Source organism: Crinia signifera, chromosome 6 (assembly GCF_055691185.1).
Source record: "Crinia signifera chromosome 6, ASM5569118v1, whole genome shotgun sequence".
Lineage (NCBI taxonomy): Eukaryota > Metazoa > Chordata > Amphibia > Anura > Myobatrachidae > Crinia > Crinia signifera.
Genome location: NC_139222.1, coordinates 80,608,333 through 80,633,089, shown reverse-complemented (window position 1 = coordinate 80,633,089; position 24,757 = coordinate 80,608,333). Strand labels below are relative to the sequence as shown.

The window sequence follows — 24,757 nt, the reverse complement described above, 5'->3', positions numbered from 1 at the left end:
TAACGAGGCAGTCTGTGGGTAAAAGATAACATGTATAGTATTATAAAATAAAGAAATTACTGTAATACTGTAGTGTCTGTATCAATAATAATGATTGCCCCTATCGTAGCTGCTCTCCTCCTGCTTCTGGGGTGTGTGTGGCTGGGGCGGGGGGGGGGGGGGGGGGTTCGCTCATGTGCCGGTACTGTCAGAGCCGGCCTTAGGCATAGACAAACTAGGCAATTGCCTAGGGCATTTGGAATGCATCAGCAGATTCTGCTGATTAAAATGATATGCAGCATGCCTATATTCTGTGTGTGAGTGAGGCTGTATCTGCATATGAAATAGTGTATTCATGAAAATCACTGTAACATAGCATTCTGTATGCAGGTACAGCCACAGTCACACACAGAATATATTCATGCCACATATCATTTAAATCAGGCATGTCCAACGTTGGCCCTCCAGATGTTGTGAAACTACACATCCCAACATGCTTTGCAATAGTTTTAGCATTTTCTAATAGCAAAACTGTGGCAAAGCATGCTGGGATGTGTAGTTTCACAACATCTGGAGGGCCAACGTTGGACATGCCTGATTTAAATAATAGGAAGCTCCTTGTGTGTGCTGGTCACATAACAATGCAAATAAGATGAATTTTCAGCAAAAAAATGCACCCAACGTTAGCAGAACTGGCCAGGAGCTGAATGGCTTATTGAGTCAAGATGTATGAGCAAAAATCTGTATCCAAGCAGAGGTCACAGTGTTAGTGGCTGTGCGAGTGCTGTCTGCGGGTGGGTTGGTTGTGCAATAGTGTTTGGCATATGTGTAAGGGGCATTATGTGTATCATGTGTAAGGGGCATTATGTGTATCATGTATAAATGCATTAATAATGTGCGACATACTGTATGTCCTGTGTATAAGGGCATTAATAATGTGCAACATATGTGTAATGGGCATTATGTGTGTCATGTGTATAAGGGCATTAATAATGTGCAACATATGTGTAAGGGGCACTATGTGTGTCATTATGTGTATGAAGGGCATTAATGAAGGTTGGCATAATGTGGAAGGGGCATTATGGTTATAAGGACATTAATAATGTGTGTCATGTGTAAGGGGCATTACTGTGTGGTATTATCAGGGGTGCCGAGAGAAAGGGGTAGGGGGTACAAATTACCCAGGCCAAAGTCTGATGGAAGGGCCCAGTGGGGGCCCCGGGCCCCCTCCCCTTAAGTGACAGCAGCAGCTGCAGCTCTTCTCCTCTGCCCAACACACACTGCTTTGTGCTGGGTTGCAGTGTAGACATGGAGTTGCTTAAAATACAATATTTTCTCAGGATTTTTTTCTAAGGGTATAATGTGAATAATGTGAGGAGTAATGTACATTAGGTAAAGTGGTACTACTGTGTGATGTAATGTGAATAAGGGACACCATCGCATGATATTATGTGAATAAAGTTGCACTACTGTGTGGCATAATTTGAATTGGGGGTACTATTGGGTGGCCATGCCCCTTCCCAGTAAGAACACACCCCTCTTTGGGCTGCGCACCGAATGTGTGCACTCTTTCTATTTAAAATATTGCGGGTAGGAGCACCAAAATGATGACTGCTATGATGAGGGTTGATGGTGCTGGGAAAGGGGAGCAGAGTCAGAGGCGGAACTAGTGGCGGTGCTAGGGGGCACCAGCCAAAATCTTGCCTAGGGCGCCAATTAGGCTAGGGCCGGCTCTGCCTAGATTACCGGTATTGTAAAGCCAGGGCAGGGATATAATGATACAATTCAACATGAATCGTGTCCTCATCCCTTTGTCATGATTACTTATTTATTTTAAATACTTTATCTTGCAACTGACATGATTGATACAATGGGCACCAAATTGTGGTGAGAGGGAGGTAATAGGGTGACTTTGTGACTGCCTGGACAATCTTGAGGCTACCTAGACTGGCCTTAAAATGAAAGGATCAGTGATGTAATGAATGGGGTGGGGGGGGGGGAGTGGGGGTGTTCCAATAATGTGCTTTGGAGTGGCATAAAATCCAGCACTGAGTGGGGGTGGTCCACATCTGTAGGTAGATGAACACAGGAGACTTGTCTACATTTCCAGGGGGCCAGTTGATATACAGTAGCCTCCCAGCCACTCCAGGAGTGTAGTCAAGTATCTATAAAAACAACTTAATAAACAAATAATAAGTTGAACTATGTAGCATAAGGACTAATTTACTGTATAACAATATTTTTCTGAAAAAATGACGACTTCTACTTCCACAGTCTCTCTATTGTTACCTGTTTTAGGCAGGTGTCCAGTTTGGATAAACTCTGGACTGAGCTTCAAAAATTCTGTGCCCAATTTCTGACTAGAAAACTATTCAACTAGAGCTTTTAATCAAACACTGCCGTTCTCCTTAGTGACCAGCTAGTACTAAAAAGCCAAATGAAAAAGGTAAAAGGGACTGCCAAAATATTATCTAATCCCTACGTTATATGAACATACTATTTAATTGAGACATCTAAATGGTTTCTTTTATTTTTTTAAATGTTTGTATTTCAGTTCAAACATTTTTTATTCATTTTTGATCCATTGGTAAATACATAACTCAGTATGTGATCCACATTAACAGCACTGCTAATATACAGTATTTGTTTTGGCTATTATTAGTTGGTTTGTTCATCTATTTACTTTTTTTATGGATTTTAAAACATTTATATCCCATCTACAAATATGAGGGTTCCACCAAAATTATGCAAATAAGGAAGCGCATGTCTAGTATATATAGATGTGCAATGTGAGCATTTCAATAATTCTACTGCACATTCCCTGAAATCTACTTATCTCAGTGGTAAGTCTCAAGTGGCTGTTTGATTCGTTTGTCAATGTCCATGTAACATTTCTGTCTGTCTCTACTATTTCTATAAGTGTATGGTTAGAATCTATATTCTATCTACAAATATCATGGTTCCATACACACATATCAAATTAGGGATGTGCACCGGCCACTTTTCGGGTTTTGGGGTTTGGGTTCTGATTACCTGGAGGTTTTGGGTTCTAATGGGTTAGAAACACCTCCTAAATGTTTTGTGTTAGGATTTTTTTTGGGTTCTGATTTTTTTGTTGTTAAAAAAGCATAAAAACTGCTAAAATCGCAGATTTTTTTTTTTTTTTTGCTCCTAAGCTATATTAACCTCAATAACACTCATTTCCACTCATTTCCAGTCTATTCTGAACACCTCAAACCTCACAATATTGTTTTTAGGGCAAAAGGTTGCAACGAGGTAGCTGGATAACTATGCTAAGCCACACAAGAGTGCGGCACAAACACATGGCTCATGTAAGAGTGGCACTGTAGCTGTAGATACGGCAGTACTAGGCACCACACAGGTAGATAAGGCAGTACTAGGCACAAGACAGGTAGATACGTCAGCAATACTACTATGTGCACCAGCAGAATTTATAATAATACATTTTATAATTAGGTACTGCTTGGCACTCAGTGGCACACGTCAGTGCACCAGCAGCATGGAATTATTTGTTGTACTTGTGTATTATCACGGCGCCCATCGCATTGCATACCATAAGGCTTAAGATGGTATGCAATGAGATGAGATGTGCTGCGATGGGACCCGATCTTATACAATTTAAAATTGTATACCATTGTATATGGCATACAATGAGATGAGATGAGATGAGATTTTTAATTGTATAAGCACCCTAATGGGTGCTTACAATGTTAAATGCACCCCCACGCCACCCCCACTATCAATGCCAACCCGAAGCGTGGCGAGCACAGCGAGCCCGCGAGGGGCAGCGGTACGCGTCCTCCGACCTTTTCATACCCCCACTATCCATGTCGGCGTGGAGTGGATTCCATACAGTGTGGCGAGCGCAGCGAGCCACCGAGCCCGAAGCGTGGCGAGCGCAGCGAGGGGACGCGTAATACATGTAAAGTAAAACGCGGCCGCTCGCCACGCTTAGGGCTCGGTGGCTCGCTGCACTCGCCACACTATATAAAATCAACTCCACGCCGACATGGATAGTGGGGGTAGTAAAAGGTCGGAGGACGCGTACCGCTGCGCTCGCCACGCTTCGGGTTGGCGTTGATAGTGGTGGTGTCGTGGGGGTGCATTTAACATTGTAAGCACCCATTAGGGTGCTTATAAAATTAAAAATCTTATAGGGGGGCAATTAACATTGAAAGCACCCATTAGTGTGCTTATGCAATTTAAAATCTCATCTCATCTCATCTCATTGTATGCCATATACAATGGTATACAATTTTAAATTGTATAAGATGCCATAAGATGGAAATCGTGGGCGCCATGCTAATACACAAGTACCTTATTTGTTTACAGTCCCACGCAGCACAAGTTTTATTTTTTAATTAAATTATATATAGCAGCCTAAAATGTAGTTGTACTACTAGGTAGGTACACTTAGGCAGTAACACTGCCAGTGGCAACAGTGAACTGAGTAAATAATACTGGCAACCTCTATTCACAGTATTCAGTGCAGGCAGCACCAGTGGACTATATACAATTAAATTAATTAAGTATTAATAATAATATAGCAGACTAGTATGTAGAGAAACTAAACTACTAGGTAGGTAGGCAGTAGCATTGCCAGTGGTCACCACAAAAGGTAGTTACACACCACCAGTAGCTTAATGCAGTGCACCAGCAGAATTTATAATAATTATTTTTATTATATTAGGTACTGCTTGGCAGTGGCACTCAATTGGTCTTTGTGTTTTCTTGTGGTGGGGACTGACTACCCCCCCTTTTGAGCAGCAGCTAACACCCTGAAAAACACTTCCTGTTAAGCGCCTGTTACTTTCCCTTGGTTTTTGGCCTTGGGAATTTTTTACTCAATGGCACACGTCAGTGCACCAGCAGCATGGAATAATTTTTTACAGTCACACGAAGCACAAGTATTATTTTTTAATTAACCCCTTCCCGACATTTGACGTACATTTACGTCATGGTCGGGATGTACTTCCCGACACATGGCATAAATGTACGTCATGTTTTTAAACTGTCACCGCGTCTATAGACGCGGTGACAGAGGGACGATGTCGGCTGTCCCTGACAGCAGACATCTTCCCTCATTGCCCAGGGGGGGCAGCGATGCCCCCCGCCATCGGCGATCGCTGCGATTGGCTGTTCAAACGTGAACAGCCAAAAGCAGCGTTTACTGTGTTATGTGTAAAATTTTGACTCTGCTGCCCCCTAGTGTCCAAAAAAATTAAAGGAGGTTGAAATAATGATGTAATAATAAAGTATACATATGGTCTATGTTAGTTATTAACTATTTTGAGTGGTATGATTATTTGTCTCACAAGCAGAAAATTTAACATTTTGCAAATTGCAAAATGTTCAATTTTTTTACGACATTTTGGTATTTTTCACAAAAAAAAAAAAAACTGTATCGACCAAAATTTACCACTAACTTAAAGTACAATGTGTCACGAGAAAACAATCTCAAAATCACTGGGATAAGTAAAAGCAATAAAAAGTTATCCCCACATAAAGTGATACATGTCAGATTTGAAAAAAAGGGCTCTGTCAGGAAGGCAAAAACAGGCTGCGTCGGTAAGGGGTTAAATTATATATAGCAGCCTAATATGTACTAGGTAGGTACACTTAGGCAGTAGCACTGCCAGTGGCAACAGTGGACTGAGTAACTAAATAATACTGGCAGATTCAGTGCAGGCAGCACCAGTGGACTATATATATATATATATATATATATATATATATATATATATATATATATATATATATATATAATTATAATTATTCATATAATATATAATATTACAGCACAGCACCAGAGATAGGCCCCAGCAGAGAGGAGACAGTAGTACTACAAGTACAATACACAGTTAGACTGTCCTCCTTGCTAGGGAAATCCAACCCTAAGCAGAGAGGAGAACAGAGTACACAGCAGCACTGAGGGAGACAGCCCCAGCTAATAAAATAATTACAGCACAGCACACCAGAGGTAGACCGCACAGAGGAGACAGTAGTACTACAATTACACAGTTAGACTGTCCTCCTTGCTAGGGTGATCTCACCCTAAGCAGAGAGGAGAACAGAGTACAGCAGCACTGAGAGACAGCCCCAGCGAATAAAAAATATTGCGCCCCAGCAGCAGCAGCACCAACACACCCTCTCCCAACCCACTACTAGACTGGAGTGAAGATGGCGGGCATGGCAGCCGCTATTTAAAGCCTCGCGAAATCCAGCGCCGGGCGATGACGTTCTGCCCAAGCGAGCGGACCCAAGTCAGGCGGGAATCTCCGAGCGCTGCTTGGAACCGGGCTCGGAATGATGACGTCCGTGGGGGCTCGGATCTCTGGAAATCCCTGTCTGCACATCTCTATATCAAATTATAATTATAATAACATGCTATATAATTCATACATAGAGTTAACAGATCCCGCTCCCACACCCCGCACAGAAGCCCTGGACATGCCCAATATTATCAATAATATCTAGCCTGCTACAGACAATATTTGATAGTCCTTGTCAGAGGTGTTTTTAGATCTCATTAGGGCCCTAAGTACGATCCTGATTTGGGCCCCCATCCTTAAACAATCCCCCAAGTCAGTCAGTGTATTCCACCTGTGCAGTGCAGTCCAAGTATGCCAAATCATGCAGTCAGTCAAAGTATGCTAAATCCCCCCCCCCCCCCCAGTAGGTCAGTGTGTGCCACCAGTATGTGGGGGGACAGTCAGTGAACAGAGTATAGAATGTGGGAATGACAAATAAGTCAGCACAGTACAGAGGTTGGGGTAAACGGTAAAACTGACAGATAATCTAGCAGTGAGGCAGGGTTTGGACCATCCCCAGCCTATGGACTGGTGTCCCCCCCACACTGCTTTTTCCTGGTATCATTAGCTCCTCAGTCGGAAGGTCACATAAGAGATTGTGGCATATGTTGGTTCTTTGTACAGCCACAACCAGCATACTCCGACACAGGCCAGCCATTCAGCCAATTAAATACTTCAGCCAATCACGTCATAGATACACACTGGCCCAAGCAACCCACCAGTGGTGAGGTACAATAAACTTGTTAGCAGGACTAGGTGCAGCACAGTGTCTTCCTAGCATCCAGTCAACATTCAAGGAAGGCTCTGGATGTACAAGCTGGGAAATGGTTGAGATTCAGGGATAATCTAAGTAAATGTTATGGTCACATAGCAGTAAATACATTACTGGCCCCTGTCACCAATTTTATCACTATACTTTTTCTTACTTTTCTTGTTAAATATTCTGCCATTTTATGGGTTTTGTGGGAATTTTTTTTATTAATTTTTCTTAGAAACAATGTGTGTTGCATTAATTTTGTTGACTACCTCTTTCCCTTGTTCGCTAGACCTTGTACATTTTGGTAGTAGGTAGCATCTCTTCAATATCATACATTACATATATTGTTGAAGTAACAATAAAACACCATGCATTTACTTTCCTTTATAGTATGGACTACAGTTGCCAGCAGGACCTTAATGTCTGGGCATGTATGCACTTGTTGTTCCACATATGCTGGCATGGCTGCAGCCCCCCCCCCCCAGGTAATATCCGCCACTGTAGTGAAGCCAGATGCAGTCAGTGAGACTGCACTGGCTTCACTGAGACTGGCAGTAACTTCCAATTGGAAGTCCACCAAGGCAGTCCCATTGGGAGGTTTTCCCTGCCTCCGGGGTGCCTCTCTATGGGCTGCCGAGCATACACCCCTAAAACCTGGGGATTGTGATGCACAGTACCTACGTCGGTACTGCACACATGCTGGTCCAGGTGCCTGTCATCTGTATTATACAGGCTCTGGGACCATGATTCCCCTTCTATGAACTGTTGCCGAAGCAGCCCATAGAAGCTGGCCACATGTACAGTACAGAGGTGACGGGAACGAAATTTGGTAGGGACAGGGAGGAGCAGCGGCGGCTGTAGCAGGGGGGGGGGTGCCTGCATCACAGCCAGCGGCAGCCCCCTCCTGCCAGGGATATAGTATAGCCACCACTGCTCAGGGATATAGTATAGACCTAGGCTTTGAGCTTAGGACTGGTTGATCTTCAGGAGGAGGGACATCATTTTTAGGAAGGTTCAGTGCCACCCCGAACTGACCACTTTGGAGCTAGTTAAAGCAATGGCAGAAATACACTATGCCATGTGTGTCTTTGCTATGAAAATATACCCCATAATGGTTCAGCCAGCTGGAAGTGCAACAGAATGAGGGTAGATGCTTAAATATCTGATACTAATGATGATGTTGATGAATGAATTGGACAAGAACAGGTCTATAATAAAAGGTTAAGATTAGGAGGTGTAAGCGATAGCAAGGATTACTTCCTGGATGCTGGAGGATCAAAGGTCTGAACTGGAAGTCACATGACTGCGCAAACGCGTAAGATGCTGCTGGGTCTTTTGCAGCAAACATAAGAAGTTGTTTAGTTAAGCTGAGATATTTTTTTTAAGTATAATATTTAAGTAATGTACAATGTTTTGTAAGTCTTGTTCCAAAATTTACAGTCAAATGTGTTTGGAGCAAAACTGTTTTATTATATATGAACAACTGTATATAGCCTAAAATTATTTTTTTTTAACTTTTTTTTCACTTGAATCAGTAATTAAAGTAATTAAAGATTTGATCTTTTTTTTTACCTAAACAAAACAACTGGCACGCTCCACTGAAAATAATGTTAATTAGTTAACATAAGTGGAGATAAACTTTAATTTTACTTCTAATGAAAGATCTTTCCATATTCTGTAGAACTTCTACGTTTGCAAAATGCGAGCTGTCCAGGCTCTCTGTGTTCTGCTCTGTGTTCCCTTGGTGCTCTGTGGTACCCAGATATGTAAAGACGAAGACAGCAATGCCTATTCCATCATTACATGTGGTGCCCCAGGAAAGGATGGCCTTCCAGGACTGGATGGTAAAAATGGGTTTAATGGAGATAAAGGAGAACAAGGTAAAATGTCTTCTTATTACCATACCATAATGGCGCCATAATGAAATATTTTTCCAATTTGTATTCTTTTCTGAACACCCCCCCTTAATATTGTTATTGTGAAATTGGATTATACTTGTAGCACCATGTTATGGAATTCATATTGTAATTATTCTGCCTGATCTATTAAAGTAGAAATAATTTAAAAGTTAAAACCAACTTGGTTTTACCTTTTATATGAATGCTACTTTAAAATATTGGATAGACTCCCCTATACCCCACCAAAGCCTGCAGTATATTACATTTACCTGTAGCCAGGGGCGGATCCAGGATAAAATGACATGGGGGGCACCATTATAAAAGAGGGTTTAGGTGGGGGAGGGGCGGTGTTAGTGGTTCCAGTGTACATGCTAAGAGAGCAGCAGAAAGAGGGTGGGAATGGGATTAAAAATAGGCCCTGGCATTTAAAGTACCAGGCCCACCATGGTGACAAAAGTGAAGGATGTAGTTGTGCCCGCCTAAGGCGCGCTCTGGAAAAGGGGGTGTGGCCACTCAGCAGGGGGCGTGTCCTTGAGTGTAGTGTACAACACCATATACAAATTCATTATACTTGCCCCTTACACATGATGCCAAATGGAATGAGCCAAAATTCACATAATGCCACATGGATTGAGCCAAAATTCAAATAATGCCACACGGATTGAGCCAAAATTCACATAATGCCACACGGATTGAGCCAGATATCAGATAATAACACACAGATTGAGCCAAAATTCACATAATGCCAAATGGATTGAGTCAAAATTCACATAATGCAACATGGATTGTGTCAAAATTCAAATAATGCCACACGAATTGAGCCAAATTCATAAAATGCCATACGGATTGAGCCAAAATTCACATAATACCACAATGATTGAGCCAAAATTCACATAATGCCACACGGATTGAGCCAAAATTCACATAATGCTACATGGATTGAGACAAAATTCACATAATGCCACATGAATTGAGCCAAAATTCACATAATGCCACACGGATTGAGCCAGAATTCACATAATGCCACCCAGGTTAAGCCAAAATTCACAATACGCTTCATTAACAGGGACATTGTCCACCAAAGGCGCACATTTACACCATAATGTCCATTACTCGTTAAGTTACACGCCATTATGTCCATTATGTATTATGTCAAACACCATAATGCCTATTAAAAATTATGCTACATAAGTGCTGTTAATCTACATGCTCATTGCCATGGGTTCCATGCTCATTGCCAGAGGTTCCATGCTTGTTGCCATGTGGGATTGCATGCTCATTGCCAAGGGGGAATACATGCTCGCGGTAAATGGGGGACAGCCACCGCCAGGCAGAAGTGATAGCCACTGACAGTGGCAGAGCCTGGCTGTATTCAGAGCACTGCAGGTCCCGGCTATTTGAAATAATACTCCTTTCACACCAGAAAATGCATTCCCAGGTTGGCCCCTTTTACACCAGCCTAGTCCCTGCATTTTCTGGTGTGAGGGGGGAGAGAGAACCACCCCTCCCCCCTTTAACCAGTTATCTCATTTAGGGCACGCTCTGGAAAAGGGGCCAACTGACCCATTAACTGTACATGAGACAAGTATCATATTGAAGAACTTTTGGGTGGGCTTTGAATGATTTTGGTCCAGTGAAACCGGAACGTTTTGTTCCAGCGTAATCTGCCTTCAAAGAACATGAATAGCCATGAAATTACATTAAAAAAATAAAGAAAACGGTTTACACGCAATATCTCTGGAACCGATTGACCAATATGGACCAGCCTGGTATCATATTGAAGACCCAGCAATTTGGAATTGAATGAGATCAACCACAAGCTTCTCTGGTGCCAGGGGGGGAACTGGCAGCCGCCGGAACTGGGTGGGGTCGGAATTGACGGGTCCCGTATTATCCTATGGGGAAAAAACATTACAGCTTTGCCAGGCGATATCTCAGGTTCCCGGGGGGCTAGAGACACAGGGCTGGGCTTGTTGGAAAGCCCTGGTCCTCAGCTACAAAATGAAATGACAGGGGGTGGCACGTGCCTGGGTGCCCCCCCCCGTGAATCCGCCACTGCCTGTAGCATTTAGACATACTGTATATGTAGGGACTGATGCATGGTTGATTGTACTGTAAATTGTCCATAATTGCTCCCACATTGTATCATTGGAACTTGCAAAGTTTTAAGGTATACATATGAGTAGATTGCCCCTATCCACAAGCTTTGTTGGTACCTCTCATGATCATGATGACCATCATCAGTGTGCACTTGCCTTGCCTATCCTTGGTTCAAATTCCGAATGTCTGAAAACTGTGCATTTATGTTGAGAAGTGACTAAAATGTAAATGACTGCATGCACCTGGCTTTTGTAGCTGCAGAAGTACAGTCAGCAGTGCGCTAGCACCATAGTGTACACTTCTATATAAATACATGAATCAAATTAATACATGTTTTCAAATATATATGTTTTAGGACTCACAGGTCCAGCTGGACCTGCTGGACCAAGAGGAGAACAGGGTCCCCGAGGCCTGAAAGGAGAACGCGGGGACATTGGAGGAGCAGGTAAGAAAAAAATATATATGTTTTACATTTTTGGGGTCATGTTGATCAACAGTTGGGGTTGGGTGCAAAACATCCCATAGGTACATTTTAAATAAATACAATAATTAAATATACCTTTTACACCTTAATTTATAAAACAAGTAATTTCTACACAGTATATACGAGTTGTATCTGCATTTCCTGTATCCATTTTGGTTGAAAAGAAGAAAATAAATCTTTTTCTTTGGAAGAACCTTGTTATATTGCATTTGCGACTGAACCAGTATAAGGGCCATTGTGTGAACAGCTTAGCTATGGATGAAAATGCAATTATAATCAGAGGTTAATTGTGATTGGCTGATTTTTTAACTGCTGCTACTATTATCATTATTCAATGCCATGCAAGGCTCATTCCCTGACTCACTACACAAAGTGCGTCACGGAAGCAAGATATCCAGCATAACTCTGGAATGCCTGGAGCAATTTGCAACATACATGGTACACATATGACTTACAATCTGGAAAAAAAATATTAGAGGTCCTGGGGGCCCAAAAAGTTTTCCGATCACTACACAAAGTGCGTCAGGAAAGCAACATATCTCAAATTTGCATAACATAGAGGGGGTAGAGGATATTGATTGGGTACACATTAGGTTCACAGCCATTAAGACCCACTATCCCGACACCGCCGGGGTCCCAAAAAGGGGTCCAGCCACTACACAAAGTGGGACAGAGATGCAAAATATGGCATAGTTGCATAATAAAAAGAGGGTAAATGTGTTGGTATGGGTATGGCGAGTGGTTAGGCTTAACGCAAAATTAGGATAAAGTTCAAGTAATGCTAATTGCACAATCAAACCTGGGCAAAGCTGTTACCTCAGCTAGTCCTAGTAAAATATATATGTATATATGTATGTGTGTGTATATATATATATATATATATATATATATATATATATCAGAAAAGAATGATGTGTGAAAACACCTTAAAAGAAATGTCCACTGAAGGGAAGTTTCTTTGCCCAAAATGTGGGGAAGCAGTTCTTTGTACAAGCACTCTGGGTTCTTCTTCAACCCGGCAGCTCCACACAACCTGGTTTCCACAGGTGACAAATTTGTTCTATAAAATAAATGAACAGGAGCGCTCCATAGTGCAGATAAAAGATGGTACAATATTTTATTTCCTTTAAAACACTGGATCACAAAGTACAGAATCACGTACCACAGCGCGCGGTTAGACAGAACCGCACCGTTTACAGCATGAGGGTTCCCGTGGGGAAAGGATGTGAGCAGCGGCAGCAGCAGCTTCAGCTTCAGCTGATCCTTGGATGAACAGAAATGATGATGCCAGGCCACGCCCCTACGCGTTTCGTCACTAGGACTTCGTCAGAGGACCTCTGATGAAGTCCTAGTGACGAAACGCGTAGGAGCGTGGCCTGGCGTCATCATTTCTGTTCATCCAAGGATCAGCTGAAGCTGAAGCTGCTGCTGCTGCTGCTGCTGCTCACATCCTTCCCCACGGGAACCCTCATGCTGTAAACGGTGCGGTTCTGTCTAACCGCCCGCTGTGGTACGTGATTCTGTACTTTGTGATCCAGTGTTTTAAAGGAAATTAAATATTGTACCATCTTTTATCTGCACTATGGAGCACTCCTGTCCATTTCTTTTATAGAACATATATATATATATATATATATATATATATATATATATATATATATATATATATATATATATATCATTACTTTTTTATACTAATTTATGCTTATACAGATATTAATATTGTATTATTATTATTAATTATGATAGGTTTAAAATACAGTACAATGGTTCACACTGATTTGGACTTTGTAACTATTAACAAGCCTTCCTTCCTCAGCACTGGAAGCTCTCAGAAAACAAGTAACAACTCTTGAAGAACTAATCACTGGATTGCAGCTGAAAATAACACAGCAGAAGAGAGGTGTGTATAAAACAGTAACATTTGTTTGATTTTTGGACATGATTTCCTTCTACAATATTTGTAAAAAAAAAATAGTATGTACAGATGGGTCTTTTGCCATCCTTGCTGGCGGGTCGCCAGAACGTATGCGCTGGCGACCCGCCAGCAGCCTCGCCAGCGAGGAGACTGAGACGCGCGTGCGTCTCACGCGCACGCGCGTCTCAGTCTCCGTCGCTAGCGCGACGGAAACCCTGTCCGTCTCCGCCTCAGGGAGACGGACAGGGCTAGGGGGGTTAGTGGGGGGTGCGGGCAGGCGGCGGGGACCCCGGGTTACCGCCGGCAAGCCGGCGGGGACCCGGGGGAACGCATCGAAGCGCCGTCGGAAGGGGACGCGCGCGCCTCTCGTGCGCGCGCGTCCGCTTCTCACCGTCGCCATGGCGCTGGCGGGGGATGGCGGCTGGCGACGCCAGCGCCATCCCCTGCAAAGATGGGACAAGACCCATCTGTAGCATACATATACAGTTATATAGACATACAGTATATAGATAAAAGTATACCTGAGGATGGTGTAAAATTTCCAACATGAGGTATACAGTATTTACTTAACATCAGTTTTACAAAATAACTGATTATTGGTCGGTTTGAGCGCTGGATTCAAAAAGGGTAAGGGTAATAAATATGAAAGAAGCCTGATTTCATGTTTATTACTCTTGCACTCTTAAATACAGCATACAAAGTCAAAGCTGCAGGTGCACAAATCAAACTCCCAATTTAAAATGTTGCAATACATTTTTGCATTTTTAGCGAGGTTCTTCGCTTATTTATGGCCATAAGTAACGGCCCCAGTGGCGTAACTATGGAGGGTGCAGGGGATGCAATTGCTACGGGGCCCGGCGGCTTGGGGGGCCCCAAGGCAATCCCCTGCACCCTTTTGAATATTTTCCCCCAGCTGTGCATTTAACATGTCTGCACTGCAGCCCTGATGAGCAACGGAGATATAACGCGTTGCGATGGGGAGAGGAAGTCCCAGCGTGGTGAGCCGCCGCAGCACCAGGTGACTGTGGCTGCGCCGTGTAGAGGGAAGGCGCTGTGAGGAGGACGGAGCAGGAGAAAACGCGCCGGGGATGGGAGAGCAAACCCCGGCGCATGAGCATCATCAGGAGATGGACACTGCACTAGGAAGGAGACGTGGCGTGCGGGAGCAGGAAAGGCCGCACCGGGGGAGAGGAAGACCCGGTGCGGTGAGCTGAAGCAGGACACACTGCGCCCGGGAGATTAATACCCGGTGCATCAGCACCACAGTCCACTATTTACACTGTCCTTCTGCAAAGAGGCGAAGGAGGCATGGTGAGTGGGAGCAGAAAAGTCTGCACCAGGGAGAGGAAGACCCCGGCAGAGTATGCAGGAAACAACGCCATTGAAAGAAAGTCCTGCACTCTAAACACCAGTGAAAAGGATCCATGATTCCCTGCACTGCCCGCTTGGAATGAGAGGTACATACACGTACTTGGGGGATGTTGGGGGGGGATGAGGTGGGACAAAGTTATGGCTGTCACAAGCTTTCAATCACCTGTCCCCCCTCTCCTATAACCTCCCTGGCATCCTCTACCCCCCCCCCCTCCCTCTTGTCCTCTACTCACTCCCCCCACTCTTCCTGTACTTCCTTCCCCCTCTCTTCCTCTACTTCCATCCCCCCTCTCTTCCTCTACTTCCCCCCTTCTTGCTCTCTACTCCCCCCTCTCATCCTATATTCCCCCCTCTCGTCCTTTATCCACCCCTCTCCTCCTTCACCCCTTCTCTTTCTGTCTCTCCCCCCTGCCCACTCTCTCTTTCTCACTCCACCTCCGTCCCACCTTTCTCTTTATATCTCTTTTCTATCTCTCTCCTCCCCATCTATTTTCCCACACTTCCCCCTCTCTCTTTCCTCCCTCTCCCCCACTCTCTTAGAAAGTTTCCAACTGGCGCTGTCTATCTCACACTCCTCGACTTCTCCTTTCTCTCCCTGGCACACTTTTTCACTCCATGTCTTTCTCTGATACCCTCTCTCACTCCATCTCTCCCCCTTTCCTTGGCACCCTTTGTCTGTATGACACCATCTCTCACTCCCTGTCTCTCCCTATTTCTCTCCATGGCACTGCTCTCACCATCTGCCACCCTCTCTCTCCCCCTATCTCCCCAACACGCTCTCTCACTATGTCTCTCCTCTTTCTCACTCTGACACTCTCTCTTCCTCCCCTCTTTCTCTTTCCCTCCTTCCGATGTTCTCTCTCACTTCAGCTCGCATCTCTCTATATCTTGCTCCTCCCCCTTTCTCTTACACCCTCTTTCTACCCTTTTTTTTCTCCATGAAGGCCTCCCCCCTTCTTTTCTTGGCCACCCCTCTCTTTACTTGCTCCTCGCCCTGACACTCTTTGGGGTCGATTCAATTTATCACACTGTGAGTAGCACCATGAGAGAGCTCCCTGGGGCAATTCAAATAAGCACATTGCTAAGTCCATTGCCAGGAGGGGTGCAAACAAAAATCCCAGAAAATTATTGTATCTAGGTACTGGAATTCTCCGACTTAACAGTGCACGGATTTGAATAGCCCCAGGAGCTCATTCCCATCGTTATCCACAGTGCGCTGAATTACATGGAGCCATTTGTCGCTCATTCCCCTCACTCTCCTGCCCCTCTAAGGAGTATTGTAGTGACAATGGGGGAGGGGGCCCCTTTCAAGATTTTGCTATGGGGCCCACAAGGTACTAGTTACGCCTCTGGCTTGCCCACCGTGTCCAGGTGACCTCATTAGTTGGGCAAGTCCCTAACATTTTGGGCACAGGGCACCCCAAAACGGTGCAGCCGAGTGACCCCAGGGCAACACAAGACTGAAAGAAATATATAGTGAAACAAAGTGAGGATAGGTTAGTGAGAGAGGCTGCTAAAAATAGCAGGGATAAGTAAGTGAGAGGTAAAAAAAGAGAGATGAAGTAGTGAGAGGTGAAGTAGTGAGATGTAAAGGTGAGAAATGAATTACATTGAAATAAAACACACAATAGGGATGGAAGTGAATATGTAAATAAGTGTTAATTTGTGTTGCTCCTGAGGCTAAACAGCCACACCAGTCCAGGGGGGCCCACAACTCAGAAATGCACCCCCCCCACACCGTTTTGGGGTGCCCTGTGCCCTAGATTTGTACCCCCCAAAATGTTAGGGACTTGCCTGACTTATGAGGTCACCTGGACGCGGTGGGCAAGCCGTTACTTATGGCCATAAATAAGCGAAGAACCTCGCTAAAATTGCAAAATTTTATTGCAATATTTTAAATTGGGAGTTTGATTTGTGCACCTGCACCTTTGACTTTGTATGCAGTTCTACTGAAAGGTCTCCGCAGGGTCGCACCTCTCAATTGGTGTGCACCCCAGGACCCCACCCCTGTATAACTCTTAAATACAGGACAACTTTGGAAAAAATAGTAGTAATAAATATACCCTTAAATTCAACATCTCATGTATTGTCAGATACATATATTTAATACTTGTGCTGCACGAACCAGTTCAAGTTACTACATGGTGATATACAGTACTCCCGCATGTATAGATGGTGCCGCTCTCGTCTATGGCCATGGCGGTTGTCCCACCAACCCACCATGGCACGCCTAGTAGCAAGGCAGCGCAATAAGTATCACAGTTTGGTGGATGGTGTTACTGGATGAGTGCAATACCAGCGATGATCCACCAGATGTCACTTTTTAAAAACTGTGCATGCCTGAGAGTGTAATGCAAAGCTTTAACGAAAGAATCTGGATTGCGTGTTCGTGAAGTGACTAATGAAATGCTCTGTAGCACAGGAACTACTTTGCTACTACTGTACATTACTGTACTGTTCAGTAAGTTAGATAAACAAGTGGGGACAAGTGAGCAAATACTGGGCATACAATTAATACTTTGTCAAGAATTTTGCGCACGTGTGCCCCATTCCCAGCAAATGTTGCGCCGAGTTGGGTAGGATGCGTTGTGAAAAATAACCTACTGTATAGTAAAGTATGAAGCTACAGTACAGTACCTGTAGCATACTTTAGGTATAGGATCCACATATACTGTATACAGTATGCTACAGCAGGAGTGACATACTTTACTGTACAGTACAGTACAGTGTGAACAGGACAGACTCGGGCACAGAGGCTTCATGTGAGCCCACAACTATGGAGATACAGTAGCAACGTCACGTGGCAAACGCAGGATTTTCAGAAGGGGGTTTCCAGAGGGGCGGAGCAAAGCACGGAGATGGACACTTAGGTGACCCAGTATATGCCGGGTCAGTTAAAGTATTACAGATAGACCAAATGTATATAAATAATAATAATATTAAATATATATATATATATATATATATATATATATATATATACACACACACAGGGGCGTCAACAGCAGTGTAGACCCCTGGGCATAGCAATGTATTGGGGCACCTACCGATCCTCCAGCGGTAGGGGTGGGGGAAGCTTTGATGTCCCACGGGTGGTAGGGGGTATTATATCAACCGCTCAGCATGTAGGGCCTGGATCAGTAATTTCCACTAATTACCCCTTTACTGCACAGATGGTGGAAGATGGGGTGGGAGAAGGGGGCATTGGGCTGAATGAAGGGGCCCCGATACATAACTTCCAGGGTGGTAGAGGATTTTAATACGCAGAGGAGGGGTGTATACTGGAGTAGGCTTATTATTCACAATTTTCTAATCGGAGGACAGCTTGCTTGACTGCAGATATCTCCAGTTCCCAGAACTAGATTTCTTAGATTTTAATGGCATTAAAAACTAGAGAATCCCACCTACCAAATGGTACTGGGGACTAGGGGATCAGAGTGCAAGAGGCTGAGCAATCTACCAACGAGAATATAAAACGACATACCAGGTGTGTGGAGCTGGAGCAGTAACCAGCTGCTGGAAGGCTGATGTCTCTGGTTCTGGGAACAGGAGAGACAAGCTACTAGTGTCCATCAAAGGGGAAGAGTCCTAGCTTTTGAAATCTACCCTCAGAAAAACTCTAAAGGCCCATACACACTTGAAGATTTTCATTTCAAAAGACTTTGCCAAAATCTGTGATAGATATGTCTTTCACCAAAGTAGTGCATACACACTGAGCTATTTTCCCCAAAGAGCAAGAGATTTTCAGGAGGCGAAAGACTTTGCTGAAAATCTTTCATTATAAATGGGCTGGGTTTGAATTCCAAGGGTTCCATACAGATGGAGCCGGCCTCTTTCTTGCAGGGGCTGGCTATTCTATCGCCAGCGGCTGGCTCTCGCCAGGGGCGTGTGCGCACGAGACGCTTGCGCGCGCCCCGTGGCTACGGAGCTTTCTCCGCCGCCTCCCCCGATGCCCCTCGCCGCCCGACCCGCATCGCCGCCATCAAGGGACTGCCACCAATGTATATCTATTTAAATGCAAACTGCCTACCGATGTATTTATTCAAATGGCATGCGAGGACTAGATGGGGGGCGCAACTCCTCCCCCCCCCGCTCCCCCGGAGCGACTTGGTGGCCGATGCCACATCACCCGCCACCCCCGTGGAGTGACGCGGCAGTCCTCACCACATCACCCGCAGGCCTCTCCACCCCCCCAGTGGAGCCATGCAGCGACGACCCCATCACCTGCCAGCCCCTTCCCTCCCTTGGAGCGATGCGGCCACGGCTGCATAATTCCCCCATGAAGCAATGCGGCAGCCACATCACCCATCCCCCCCCAGAGTGGAGCGGGTATATTTTTTCTATATATAAATATATATATATTTTATATACATATATATAATATATATATTTTATATACATATATATAATATATATATATTTTATATACATATATATAATATATATATTTTATATACATATATATAATATATATATATATTTTATATACATATATATAATATATATATTTTATATATATATATATATATATATACACTTGTAAGGGAACCGCACTCAGTCCAGTAAGGAGAAACAGGGTGGTGCTCCACTTTAGAGGATTTCCATCCCAATCATAGCATTTTCATAAAGAAGTAGGCACTCACCAGCACTGAGAATTGTGAAAAACGCAGATAAAGTTTTATTTCATTTCATCATCAGGTCATCAATAATGGTCGACGTTTTGGCCCACCACAGGGGCCTTTGTCAAGACACCAACACCTGGATACAGCAGCAGACAAAGTATACAGCTAGCCTGCCAGTCAGCTATTTATGGTCTGAACCTCAATTACCTGTTAACGCCCACTCACCTGTGTGGCCGAGACAGGACATACTCCAAAGTCACATAAATACTATAAGTTCACTTACCATATAACAGGGGCAACAATGCCCATTGCGCGGTGCACCTCATGCTGAACGCAGTAAGCCTGTACTTGTAAAATTAGGATGAAAAAACCTGAATTGCGGCTAAATGCCGCAGACCGGAAGTGCCTTGCGTTCCATAGCCTTGGAACGCACCTCCCGGCCGGAAGTTGTCATAAAATTGCGGAAGTGTGCGCACACACATTTAGCCGCAATTAAGGTTTTTTCATCCTAATTTTACAAGTACAGGCTTACTGCGTTCAGCATGAGGTGCACCGCGCAATGGGCATTGTTGCCCCTGTTATATGGTAAGTGAACTTATAGTATTTATGTGACTTTGGAGTATGTCCTGTCTCGGCCACACAGGTGAGTGGGCGTTAACAGGTAATTGAGGTTCAGACCATAAATAGCTGACTGGCAGGCTAGCTGTATACTTTGTCTGCTGCTGTATCCAGGTGTTGGTGTCTTGACAAAGGCCCCTGTGGTGGGCCGAAACGTCGACCATTATTGATGACCTGATGATGAAATGAAATAAAACTTTATCTGCGTTTTGCACAATTCTCAGTGCTGGTGAGTGCCTACTTCTTTATGAAAATGCTATATATATATATATATATATATATATATATATATATATATATATATATATATATATATATATATAGCTGATGCATTTAAATTAATATATTGGTGGCAGTGGGCAGAAAATGTATACACATTGGTGGCCAGTGGGGCGGGGCGATCAGGGTGCACTATGTTGCCGGGGAGCAGTGCTGTCTGCTCCTGTGTTGAGCAGGGCGGGGGGCGAGGCGAGTGGCCGGGGAGCAGGGACAGCAGCAGCCGGACGGATAGAAGATGACAGGAGCGGCGCGCTGCGGACCAGCTTGGTGAGTTTGACAGGCGAGGGGCGTGGGGGCGGGGGGAGGCACCGGAGCGGTCCGCCTGGCTGAAAGTGGTTAATCTTTCAGCCAGGCAGGCGTACACACATGGCGATGAAGGATGAAAAACCATCCATCATCGCCACATCTGCTGGTAAAACCAGCAGATGAACCACTTTACTAGCGATGATGCGGGAGCGCGCATCATCGCTAGTCGGCAATATCTGGGGCATACACACTGGGCGATTTTCAGCCGAAAAACGCTCAAAACGGCTGTTTTGACCGATTTTCAGCTGAAAATCGTCAAGTGTGTATGGGCCTTTAGTCAGACAGAACCTGAAATATCTGACTGGGAAGAGCAATCAACAGGCTTGGATGGGGACCAGTGCTTTGAAGTCAGATATCTCCGGTTCCCAAGGGCCGATTTTTAAAATTCTTGAACCCATGGAAAGAGGGGACCCTCATCTATCAGCCTAGGGCCTTTAGACTCCTGGGGGGGTTTCTGGGTACTCAGAAACCCCCCCTGCGTGCGATACTGACATGTGTAAGGACACTGCTGTTCAACCTCCTTCTATGTGAAAAGAGCACAATACAATACTGTGAAAACAACTCCAGAAAATCTAAAATGCTTGTGTGTTTCATTTCACTATGGCTGCATCTGAATGGGAACATGGCAAAACCTCACCATGGCGAGCTGGTGGAAACAATGAGAGTGGCTCTATCTGTACCTGGCTGTATACACGGGCTGCGGCTGGGGATGACTATCAACGACGGCTTAACAACACATCATGATTTTGACTAAGCCAAATCACTTAGTCTAAATCACCCAACATGAGCACGTGTGTACAATCCTTTAGGAGCTGATTGGCTATTACGCTATTTCCCTGTAGTAACCTGAACTGGTCCCTGCACCAGCACAAGTAGCAATTCCTTGCATTTTACTGTAAACTTTAGAAAATATAAAAATGTCAGGCAGGAGCTGATTGGCTGGCTGTTTATCACTCTTTGTTTTTTAACTTTTGAAGCTTAGTGCATCTGGCCCATGGTCTCTTCTACCTAAATATTATCCAAAACAATTACTCATTTTCAGACACAATTTATCTGTGTGACAAACTTTAAACAGCCACAAGAAAGGATAATTGCTGTTAACCAATAAGTTCTTTATTTTTTCAATTTCAGCTTTCACCTTTTTCAAAGGTAGAACACTATCAGAAGAAAAGGTCTATGTCACAAACGGTGACCAAGCTAATTATAATGAGGCAAAGGCAGTTTGTTCAAAAGCAGGAGGTCATATTGCATCACCAAGGAATGCTGCAGAGAACCAGGCTGTGTTATCCCTCCGCAAACAGTATGGGGTTCATGCATATCTGGGTATAAATGACATAGAGACAGAGGGCACTTTTAGGTACCCAAGTGGTGAAATAATCAGCTACTCAAACTGGGGTAAGGGTGAACCAAATAATCACAATGGAGTGGAGAATTGTGTAGAAATGAATGACATTGGAATGTGGAATGATAAGAAATGTGATGAAAAACGTCTGATCATTTGTGAGTTCTAATAATTGTAAAGCAAAGCTCTGCAATCTTTTAAAAATATTTTTAGCAGATGTTTCATTTAATTTCTAATTGACTAAAAGTAACATTACTAAAATTGTTATACAGTGGGCTCATTTCTATACACAAATTTATGGTTTTTATTTTCATCTAGATCATGTTTTCGTAATCAACGTATTGCTTTTCTGTAAGTGACATTAAATCAAAGGCTTGAAATACTACGTGTTGCTATTATTATTTATGTATTTATTAATTTAAAATAACCCAAAAAGTGTATGCAGCTGATGGAAAGCCAAAATGAATGTTGTCATCCCTACTTACAGTACTGCATAAAACATCAAGTATTGTGAGCAAATAGAAGAAACATATGTTAAGTTGTAATGTAAGGCAAAACAAATATACGTAATGTGGTAATGTAAGGCAGAACAAATATACACAATGTGGTAATGTAAGGCAGAACAAATAGAACAAATATACGTAATGTGGTAATGTAAGGCAAAACCAATAGAACACACATGCGTAATGTGGTAATGTAAGGCAGAACAAGTAGAACAAATATATGTAATGTGGTAATGTAAGGCAAAACCAATAGAACAAATATATGTAATGTGGTAATGTAAGGCAGAACAAATACACGTAATGTGGTAATGTAAGGCAGAACAAATAGAACAAATACACTTAATGTGGTAATGTAAGGCAGAACAAATAGAACAAATACACTTAATGTGGTAATGTAAGGCAGAACAAATAGAACAAATACACTTAATGTGGTAATGTAAGGCAGAACAAATAGAACAAATACACTTAATGTGGTAATGTAAGGCAGAACAAATAGAACAAATACACTTAGGCCCTTATTCTGATCGGTGCGGCCGGTTCCGAATATGCGGCCAGGACCGTGCGTCCTAAACCCCGCCTTCCATACGGATCGCCAACTCCGTCCGAACGCGGTAAGAAGCTGTCCGAACGGACCGCACGTGTATTTCTCATGAATACACCTCCTCCATCTCAGGGAACCTCCCCCATCATTCGATAATCGCAGACCATCGAATGCAGGACCGAGTGGCCAGGCAGCTCCCGCAACCTCAGACCACACGGGCATTTCTCCGTGCATAAGCAGGGATCTGGGCGGGCCCCTACACGTGCGTCACGACCGCATTACCATACGTACGCCCAGCGTTTTCATGGGAACGCCCATGAAACGCGGGGTGTAAACATATGGTAATGAGCCCAAATAGCCCTTCACGCCCCTCTCCACCCCCTGTTCGTAGTGTACACATTTCATGCGGAATTTGGAAGTGCGTTCCGTTCACACATGCGCAGAGACGCCTCTGCACATGCGCAGACACAAAACATCGGCGGACCGAACGCATGCGGACATTACCGCACCAACCAGAATAAGGGCCTTAATGTGGTAATGTAAGGCAGAACAAATAGAACAAATACACGTAATGTGGTAATGTAAGGCAAAACAAATAGAACAAATACACTTAAGGTGCTCACAGACGCATCAATTATCGAATGCGTTTTGTACTTTTTAAGCACAAATTACAAATTGGTAATGCAAGGTAAAACATATAGAACAAACAGTGGTAGTTTTTACCCTCCCCCTTTCCCAGGAAACAAGAGGATTCCTATTGTATGTACTATCTGCTTTTAACATGTTGGGCTATGATCAACACATGGCACCCAATTGAAGCCTTTCTGCCAGCTCAGCGCTGTTTTAAAACCTGCAGATGATGCAATCCATAGAAGCTAGAGGGTAGAGATGGGGCACAATTAAGCATGCACAAGTCTTATATGGGCTGCACAGGAAGCAGCTCATAGGTGTCAGTGCGCATGCGTGCTGCCAATGTCAGGGATTTTTTCCTTCTTCCCGGGCCTGAGGCTACCACGTATGCGCACCATTCATAACAGTGCACCAGAGTCCAATGGATGGTGGTGCTGCAGGGCCAGGCAGTGCAGAATAAGATAAAGGCAGCCTCAATGAAGCACACGTGTAGGAGCTGCCACTGGAACACACACACAAAGTTATAATGGGATACGGTCGTTGGGTCAATCACGGGATACAAACTGTAATGCTGGCACTCATAAAGTGGTAATGTAATGCAAAATAATAGCACAAACTCTCGTAAAGTGGTAATGTAAGGCAAAACAGAAAAAACACACATAAATGGTAATGTAAAGCAATAAAAACGATTTGTGATAAATAAATAAATAATTTGTTGATTCTAACATGTAAAGTGAGGCATGGGCCTAGGGGAGGAAACTATTATGGGCGGCAGGCTGTGACCAGACTGACCAAGCAGCAGGATGCATCTCTACCAGGTGACACATCGCTGGTGTTAGTGGAGCCACAAAAGCCTCCCTCCTCCTCCCTCCTCTACATCTTCCCTCCTTCCAGGTGGCAGCATATGTAGTGCAGGGAGACAACAGTGTAAAGAGGCGCTCCTCTCCATGCTTTGCTACACTAATGCCACTGGGTGCCGCCTGTGCTGCCCCTTTTACATAGGCAGCCATGCCAGTAGCTCAAAGTAAATTTAAAAGTTGCTGCCTTATAAGTGTGTTATGTTAGTACCGTATGTAC

General features: G+C 44.0%; 1 protein-coding gene across 2 annotated transcripts in view; it reads left to right on the top strand.

Moving 5' to 3' along the window:
• Window positions 1-22,358, top strand: part of LOC146006992 (pulmonary surfactant-associated protein D-like) — a 31,565-nt gene extending 9,207 nt beyond the window's left edge. The window contains exons 1-5 of one of the 2 annotated variants that reach the window (XM_083145403.1): window positions 2,362-2,425; window positions 8,750-8,948; window positions 11,422-11,511; window positions 13,370-13,453; window positions 21,796-22,358. In XM_083145403.1, the coding sequence (XP_083001529.1) occupies window positions 2,417-2,425; window positions 8,750-8,948; window positions 11,422-11,511; window positions 13,370-13,453; window positions 21,796-22,175 (762 nt within the window). In that variant the 5' untranslated portion in view covers window positions 2,362-2,416 and the 3' untranslated portion in view covers window positions 22,176-22,358. Of the gene's footprint in view, window positions 1-2,361; window positions 2,426-8,749; window positions 8,949-11,421; window positions 11,512-13,369; window positions 13,454-21,795 lie in introns of those variants that run through there. The other variant, XM_083145402.1, reaches the window with a different exon arrangement.
• The last annotated feature ends 2,399 nt before the right edge of the window (window positions 22,359-24,757 follow it).